Below are 8,774 nucleotides of genomic sequence, written 5' to 3' on the forward strand. Positions count from 1 at the left end.
GGGTGACTTCGAATAACTAACTTAACTGGTCGGAGCCTCAGTGTCCTCATTTGTAAAATTAGGGATAGTCCTACATTTCCTGCGGGGCTTCTGTAAGGCTTGAGTGAAATAATAAATGCAGGTGAAGTGCTGAGCAGAATTCCTGGCACCCAATAAATGCAGCATTAGTTTGGTATGACTGTAGCATACATCTGCTGGCATCCCCACCGTGTTTCTGGCTTCAGGGGAGACGAGTGAAGGCTGTAAGCTTTCATTGTCTTGAGTCCTCATTTTCGTGTCAGGAGGCAGAGGGATGTGCAGAAGCAGGACAGGGAGAGGAACGCGGGTCCAGCTGCAGGAGTCAGGGCTGCTACAGAGTCGTGAGTGGGCATCATGGGAGAAAAAGTGTGGGAGGGACACAAGCAGGGTGAGCCCTAAAGAAGCAGCGGCAGGTTGCCAATGGTCCTTCTGGGGGGACTGACAAAGGGAAATGGGGAGTGGGCAGAGCTTTCTCACTCTGACTTTGGAGACAAGCACTTAGTTCAGACAAGCGAGTGGCAACAGGAAGAACTTCGAGATGACAGACAGACTCTAAACGGCAGATCGCTGCCCAGCATTGTGATGGGGTCTTGGGGCAAAGCGGATAAGCGGAGTTGGGTAGCGTCTGGGGATAGTCCTGCACGCCACTGCTGCCTGACCACTGCTGATGTTTGTTCCGTAGTTTTGGTGAAGGATGAGGAAAGGAAAGGGTTGTGTCCTTCTTGCTTGTGGGGCAGCTTGATCTTGTTGAGCAGGTTCTGCAGGCGGAGAACACACATGCAGCAAGGTGGCTTCATACTCTTCTGGTCTTACCCTTTGTAGCAGTGGCCATGGTGTAATTAAGTGACTATTTGTGTGATCACCGGTTCAGTGTCCATCAACCTCATGGACAAAGTTCTGCGAGAGCAGATGTCCCAGCACACAGCAGAGGGCTTGACACACAGCAGGTCCCCAGTTGCTACTTGTACAATGAGTAAATGAATGAATGATCCTGTTAAGGTCAGAAGTGTATGACTCCATTTCTTTGCCTCTGCTTGTAGGGAGACAACCCTGGTGGTCTACATCATGACTGTGGTTGGCATGGTGGTGTACACATTGACCTTGAACCTGGGACACCTATGGGTAGTGTTCATCACTGCTGGCACAATGGGGTAAGTTTCACCTCTAAACTGTTTAACTGGGAAGCAGCATCCCATGGCTCCTAGAGCTGCCGACATCTTGGAAGCAACATTGATCTCTTTGCTGACTTCTCATTGACCTCTGGAGATGTGGAAATCTTGCCCAGAGGCCTTGTTTATGTGTAGTGCTGCAAAAGGCTGTCTAATAGGGCTTCCATGCTATTGGGATGGAGTTTGTCCTTCACAGACCTCACAGAGGCTAGGAAATGTTCGGAGTCTCTTTTAGCTCTGCCTGGGACAATGTGGAGTCATAGAAAGTACACAGGGCTAGGGATCAGAAAGCCCGGGTCCTTGTCTCAGTTCTGCTGCTGACTGATGACAGGTACATCACTGAACTGCTCTGAGCCTCAGTTTCTGCATCTTTAAAAGAAGATGAGAGTGGCCTGTCTTGTAGAGTTGTTGCAAGGAGCAAGAGAGAAATAGATGTGAAAGCAGCATGAAGTGTGGTGCAGGTGTAAGAAATTAGAATTGGAATTTTCCGGACCTGCTATATGAGGAAGCCTAGGAAACAGCACACCTTCCACAGGGATCTCTGCTTAGCCTCACATCCCAGATATTTTCCTGTGTGTGTGTGTGTGTGTGTGTGTGTGTGTGTGTGTGTGTGTGTGTGAGAGAGAGAGAGCAGAGACAGACACCCAGTCTTTCTCAGCAGGCGACTCTCCAGAGGGATAAAGGAGGATTTTGAGCTCCTCCTTCTAGGTCTCAAAGAGCCATGGAGATGCTGTTCAGTGTCCAGGGACTTCCCACTCCCAGCACAGGGCTTATGGACCTTTGACACAGAATTTCTCAGCTGAGGGCTGAACACTGCAGGCATCCCCATCCCTTCTGTAAACATTGACCTTGTCTTTAACTGATGGCTGGAACTAGAGGAAGCAGGGGACCCCAGGAGCCTCAGGAGCATGAAGCCTACATATGAACTTCTTCCTGATCTACAGGGGTATCTCTTTCCTTGGTATGACCACCTGGGGGATGGCCTGATTATTCAAAGGCCTGGAAAGTCTTGATGGCAAGAAACAAAACAGGAAAAGGAGTTCTAAGGGAGGAGGTGGGCTCCTTATCCTCCTTGTTCTTGAAGTTCTCCATCACCTTGTTTCTGTGATCGGCCTTCAGCTTCTTCATGACCGGCTATCTCCCCCTGGGATTTGAGTTTGCTGTGGAGCTGACATACCCAGAATCAGAAGGCATGTCGTCTGGCCTCCTTAACGTGTCTGCCCAGGTAGGGCTCTTATTTGGTGGCGGCCCCAAAGCAATGGCTCTTTGTTCCCTACCTGACTTGGCTGGCACAGGCATTGCATCATGGCGGCTCAGTTCTTCTGTGGGCTAGTTGGCTGGGCCCTTGTTTCCAGTCTTCTTGGTGCCTTTCCAGGTATTCGGGATCATCTTCACCATCTCCCAGGGTCAAATTATTGACAACTATGGAACCATGCCTGGGAACATCTTTCTGTGTGTGTTCCTCACCCTTGGAGCAGTCCTCACTGGTGAGTTGGGGCCTCAGGACAGGATGATGCTCAGGCTGCTCATGGGCTTAGGCTGTTGGCAATTTGAGACCTCAGTGTTTTGACTGATCATACAGATTGAGGGATACACATGCAGAGGGGCAGAAGGGAAGGCTTGTTAGGAAATGTGTTTGAGAGGCGGTAGCATGTTTTTAGTGGAATGAGCCTGGGTTTTGGTACCAAAAGACCCTTGTTTGCATCCCAGACTATGACACTAACCTCCATAGCTGTTTGACTGTGGGCAAGTGGACCAACTTCTGGAAGGCTCACTTTCCTAATCTATAAAATGGGGGTTGTTGTGAAGATTAGAGCAATGTGTGCAAACTCCCTGACAAATATTAGTGATCTATAAATGAAGGCCAATTTCATCATTGGCTTCTGCCTGTCAGGGACATCAGTGATCCCCAGGCTTTATCAAGTTGGCAGGTGGAACCCCCATTTCCCTGGAATATCTGAAGTAGGTGACCCTTAGGAAAATGAGGGCTCCCTTTCTTGAGTGAACTTGTCCATTGGTCTCCTTAATAACTCTTGTGTCTCTGTTGTTGTTCTTTTTCAATCCCTTGACCTCAGCATTCATTAGGGCAGATCTCCGGAGGCAGAAAGCAAACAAAGAAACTCCTGAGAATGTGAGTATGTGGGAGCTTGCTTTGCTGAGAGCTGGGTCCCAAGCTTTGTTTGAGGATGTGGCAGCATGGGTGGGCCCAAGGGGCTCCCAGAGTGGGCTAGTTCTCTGGATGATGTGAGATCAGCTCAGCTCGCATAAACATGGTGCCCAAGAGTTTCCTTGGTGGGTGTTTCAGCACGGTTTTTGTGCTGTTCTTTCCTGGACTCTTCTTCTGCTTCCTTCCCTTCTCCTGGCCTCCCTGCTGTGGTCCCCAGAGCACGTCACTGTTGTCACAGTCTGCTGAGCAGCGCCCACTCCTTGGATCCTGAGACAAGTCCTGAGACCCTGGCTCCACTGCTTTCAGCCTTGGGGTCAGTGGCTGGAGAGGAAAGGTGGGAGCCTACCTCGACCACAGTGGTGGTGGACTCAAATCAGTGGCTCTCCTGGCAGGTTACAGCCCCTTAGGCAGTGCCATGGGGATGAAGGGACCTGCACCAGTGGACTTCCAGTAAGGCTCTAACAGAAGTCAGGAAGCAAGAGCTGATGGTGATATAGGGGGAGGACTGAGAGTATGATCTAGAACAGAAGAGGGTTTCCCAACTGCTTTAATCAGCTGGGAACTATTTTAGCCAAAATGTTAGGTATCACATTTGAGCCAGGATGAAAGCGATTTCAAATCTGAGGAGTAAAAGTGGGATATTACTTAAAAAACAAATAAACACCCAAAACCTATTACAGAAGTAATACATGTTCTTAGTAGAAAAACTAAAAAATACAGAAGCGTATACAAAATTTTAAAATCATCCTGTATCATCACCTAGAGATGAAATGCTGGTTGTTTTACAATTACTTAAATGTCTGTATCTACATAGAATATGTATGTGTATATATTTTATATTTATATATGGATATGTGAATATTTTTAAAAGAAAAATGGAATCTTCTATCGCTTTTTTTTACTTGTTGTGAACGCTTTATCAGGTCATTATTCTTTTACAATATACTTTTTTTTGTCTTTAAGTTTCTTTTTCTTTAATGTTTATTTTTGAGAGAGAGAAAGTGCATGCCCAAGCAGGGAAGGGGCAGAGAGAGAGGGAGACAGAGAATCCCAAGCAGGGCCCATGTTGTCAGCGCAGAGCCCAACACAGGGCTCAGACTCACTGTGAGGTCATGACCTGAGCCAAAACCAAGAGTCAGACGCTCGATCGACTGAGCCAGCCAGGCGCCCCTATAACATGCTTTAAATGACTGCACAGTGTTTAAATGAGTGCACATGGGTAAACCATGATTTAACAGTTTTCCTGTCTGTGGACATTAAGGTTGTTTTCAGTCATTGTTATAAACAATATCGTGAGTAACGTCCCGGAGGCTGAATCTTTGCGCGTGTTCTTAAGCACAGTGTTTCCTTGAGAAATGGATCCGTGGTCACACACATTTTAAAGACCTTGATACGTGTTGCCAAACTGGTGTCTAGAAAGGTACTATCAAAACTATTAATTTGTATTGCTATAGCAGTGTATGAGTACCAATGTTGAGGATATATCGTTTTGGAAAACTTTGCCAATTTTCCAAGGCAAAAAATGGTACCTGAAAGAGGTATAGTTAGCGTTGTAAGGATATGTGTTGGCAGATAGATGATAACCTTTAGTTCTCTATTATTTGTCTTCTGATATCACGCTGTAGAGTTGGCAGGCTGCAGCAGGGAGCAGTAAATTCAGTGGGGAGGCAGGGAAAGCCTCGGAGCAGAAATGCCATTCTCCAGACTGGCGTGAGGGCTGTGGCATTGCCACGGCGGAGATGGGCTTTCACCTGTGCCCATGTAAAGGAAACGATGGTTTGGAACATTTTGGTGAATATATAGTGAGCCTGGGTAATAAAAAAGGAGAGCCGGTAACAAAACAGGAGAGATTTCTTGGGAGAAGGTTTTAATTTGGAATGTGACATATTGTGTCAAGTGATAAGAGATTTTGTTTACTCTGTAATCTGTGTTTATGTTGGCAGACATGGGCAAACACGAGGAAAGAAAAGGTCACCTGTTAATCCTAGCACCCGGAGATAACCTAATAACATTATAGTCCGTCATTAAAGTTGTTTTCTTTGGGTTTGCTTGTGCATATTGGTTTCCCAAACTGATTGTTTACTTAATGTTAGCTTGTCAGCTTTTCCCCAGTTACATCCTACAACTCTCTATTTCCATTTCCTCTTGTTTAATACTTAGGTTGCTCCACTATTTCATTATTCTTGCAGCGGCATCTTGGTGCACATAGACCAGGTTTGTTAATCAAGGTTGGAGTTGTTGGCTTACTCACCTTCTGGATGAGGTATTGGAAATAGCACTGAGTAGGAAGAGGAGACAAATCTGGGGATCGTGCTCAACCGTCTGTGTCCCTGGATAACTTACCATGCATCTTTGGACCTCACTTGCACCTGAGGAGGCTTATTGGTATGGGAAGGTCAGAGTCATGGTGGGTTGACACCCAGGGAAGCCAGGGCTGTTACAGAGCATCCCTCCACTGGAGCCCAACACTAAAACCCCACGGCAGTCAGGGTGAGACCCGGCCACCACCACATGAATTCATCATCAGAGCCAGGTAAAAAGACAGGGCGCCTGGCAGATGTGGCCAGAGCTGCTCTTTCTAATCTATGAGATGAACAGTTTTGGAAAAAAGAGACAGAACTGGCTTGGGGCTAGTGACTAACCTCGATGATGAAAATCTTGGTTTGGGTTTCCATTTTTCTTTCAGTTGGTAGTTCTCAGCCAAGAGACGGTGGCTGTACTTCTGTCCCCACTAAGCTGGGTTTCTGGTTGTGATTTCAAAGTGCCAGCTTTGGAGAGGGCAGGCATGTGTGGGCACACACATGTGTGTCCGCGAGAGGAGAGAGGCTGCCTGGTTGACTTAAGCAGGCTGCTGGTTGCCTGAACGAAGGCTACTCATGGCTGAGGTTGACCTGGGGCCAAAAAATTAGCAAGAGTGAGAATGGGGAGGTTGGGTTTCTACAGCTTTTGATGTACGTTAGCCTCGAGACAGTCCCTGGGGGAGAAGCACCATTTGTCCAATTGGCACTGGACTCTAGCTGGGCCTGTAGATGTTCCTCTGGCTCTTGAATGGTGGTGGGGGCAGGGCTGGGCCTGTGCCAAGGTCTTCTCACTAACTGGATGCACACTCGAGGTAAGAAGCAAGGCACCGCATGGACTTAGGGACCCCACAGGATGACTTCCAGGCCATACTTAGTTCCAACCCCACCTCACATCCTTTCCCCGAGAAAGTCAAAGCCACACTGACCCCAAGTCTTCTTCTCTAGGTATAAAGGGTATAGAGATATTTTTAGCCAGTGAGTTTATATGCATCGTGTCTTTATACAGATTCTCTTTGATGCATCCATTCCCTGCACATTATCCTAATACTCCTCGTCCTGGGGGCTGCCTCCAAAGGAAGGTAGTCAGAAATTCTGTGGGAGTTGCAGACCCGGCACTTTGGATAGCTCCTTGGTGGCCAGTCCAGATGAGTTTTAGGCTGTCAGAATGGGGAGGGAGAGCAGGCTCTGCTATTTCATTCCTGAGAGGGAGCCTGGAATGGCACTTGGAACAGGATGGTTTGTGGTCGCTGTGGCATCAGAGATGGCTTTCTTGGCTTTTTTTCTTTGAGGATGCTGTGATGGTGTGTGTGTTTAAAGGGCACACTGGCAAGGACTGGTTGCTTTTCTTCCCTTTGTTTACTCTTGGGGCCGCCGAGGGGCCTCTGGCTCTTGGTTTTCCCACTTTGCCACTGATTATGGTCACTAACAGGCAGTCGTTCCGGCCCAGGTGGAGTCTTGCCCCTCTTCACCCACAGGGTTGCCTGCTTGTTTTGCCTTGCAGAAACTCCAGGAGGAGGGGGAGGAGGAGGAGGAGAGCAATGCCAACAAAGTACCCACCATTGTGTCTGAGGAGCACTTCTGAGAGAAGAAGGTGGTGGCGACTCAGGGAACACCGACGGCACCCCCCCCCCCCCCCCCCCCGCCTCTTTGGTCAGCATTCACTGCCAGCACACAGGTCTTCACTGGAGCAGCTTTTGGAGGGAACCGGCTGGAATATCTGTGGCTTGGATGGCGGTGCCTCTGCCTCCTGGAACCCATTCAAGAGCTTGCATGGTCTGGTTGGGGACGATGGCACCTTTCACCAAATGCACACTCCATTCCCGCCCCCTCCCCCTCGTGGGTTATGGGAGCTGGTGTTGGGAGAGTTTGGTGGAGAACGGTGCTGCCCTGTCTTCCCCCTTCCCCTCCATCCTGCAAAGAAAGAGCCTGCAAAATTATCGCGGAAAGGAAGCTTATTCAGGATATTAACTTTTTCTAGTGTCTTAAGACCCTTAGAAGCCCAGTCCTAAGGAGAGGCAGCTGCTCCGGATGAGGGGAATTTGGGGGTCACCAGCCCGGCTGCTGACTCCTGTGGGAAAAAGCACCATCAGAAAAAAAACTGCATCAGAACGAAGCCATCAGGACTCGGCCTCGTTTCTCCTGGCCTGAGGTTGGGGTCTGCTTCCAAACCCTTTCCTAAGAGCTGATCAAACCAAACATCAATAAACTTGACAGAAATTTTGCTGTGGCCATGAAGAAGAAACCCATTTGGGAGAGTGAGCTGCCTAGGTGTGTGAGGGCACCTGTGAAGGCAGTTGGGGACCGTGGTGGCTTGATTTGGGACTAAGTTCTTTTCTACAGAGTCTCTGCCCAGGGACTTCCGTGTGGGTCACAGTCACCTCTGATGCCTTCATGTGGACACTACCTTGAGAAACTCCATCAGCCTCTGCACTTGCTTTCTCTGAAGGGAGGGAAATCCCAGCCAACTTCCTGTAACCTTTACTGAGAGCTAACCTTGATTCATCCCACGCTGAGAAATCCACAGCTGTTTCTGCGAGATGAGAGGAAAGGGGCAGAAGGAAAGCTGGCCCTTGAAATGGGAAGTGAGTCTGCTTGAATTAAGTGCACCTGCCTCCGGAGGGGACAGTATTCTTACACTCACCCCCTCTTCCTGCCCTCTTCCAGCAGTAATCTTTTTTTAAATCAGATATTGTGAATTTAAAGGGAGTCCCTTTAAACCAACCCAAGGTGACTTCCTCTCCTGCCTAGCCTGCTGTCTGGCTCTACTCATGGCCTTGGGTGGTGTCCCCTGAAAATAAGACATTTCAGTAATTTCTCCTGCGTGGTGAACAGCTGTGATCATGACCATGGTGCTGTTTGGCTGTGGCCACTGCCCCGGCCTTGGCAAACGGGAGCAGCCTGGGTCGGTTGGCAGCAGTGCCGGGGTGCCCGGGCCACTGCCTGAGGGGAACCAGGTGTGTGTGTGTGTGTGTGTGTGTGTGTGTGTGTACGTACATTCTGTACATTCCGGGTAATAGAAGAAGTTCACACTTCTGGTGGGGGGAGTGATTGGGGGTGGAAGCGAAGTGGAGAGAAAGCGTGTCTTACTTTTGATAAGGAGAAAGGTGCTTACTCTTCAGC

The 8,774-nt window shown here is 48.7% G+C and overlaps 1 protein-coding gene across 3 annotated transcripts in view; it reads left to right on the forward strand.

The window, feature by feature from the left end:
* FLVCR2 (FLVCR choline and putative heme transporter 2) overlaps positions 1–8,474 on the forward strand; it is a 55,507-nt gene extending 47,033 nt beyond the window's left edge. The window contains exons 6-10 of one of the 3 annotated variants that reach the window (XM_060620323.3): positions 1,059–1,169; positions 2,307–2,412; positions 2,563–2,674; positions 3,263–3,318; positions 7,168–8,474. In XM_060620323.3, coding sequence (XP_060476306.1) covers positions 1,059–1,169; positions 2,307–2,412; positions 2,563–2,674; positions 3,263–3,318; positions 7,168–7,236 — 454 coding nt within the window. In that variant the 3' untranslated portion in view covers positions 7,237–8,474. Of the gene's footprint in view, positions 1–1,058; positions 1,170–2,306; positions 2,413–2,562; positions 2,675–3,262; positions 3,319–3,571; positions 3,689–7,155 lie in introns of those variants that run through there. The other 2 variants (XM_081795972.1, XM_060620322.3) reach the window with 2 other exon arrangements.
* Positions 8,475–8,774: the final 300 nt, after the last annotated feature.

The sequence above is a fragment of the Panthera onca genome, chromosome B3 (assembly GCF_046562875.1).
Source record: "Panthera onca isolate mPanOnc1 chromosome B3, mPanOnc1 haplotype 2, whole genome shotgun sequence".
Lineage (NCBI taxonomy): Eukaryota > Metazoa > Chordata > Mammalia > Carnivora > Felidae > Panthera > Panthera onca.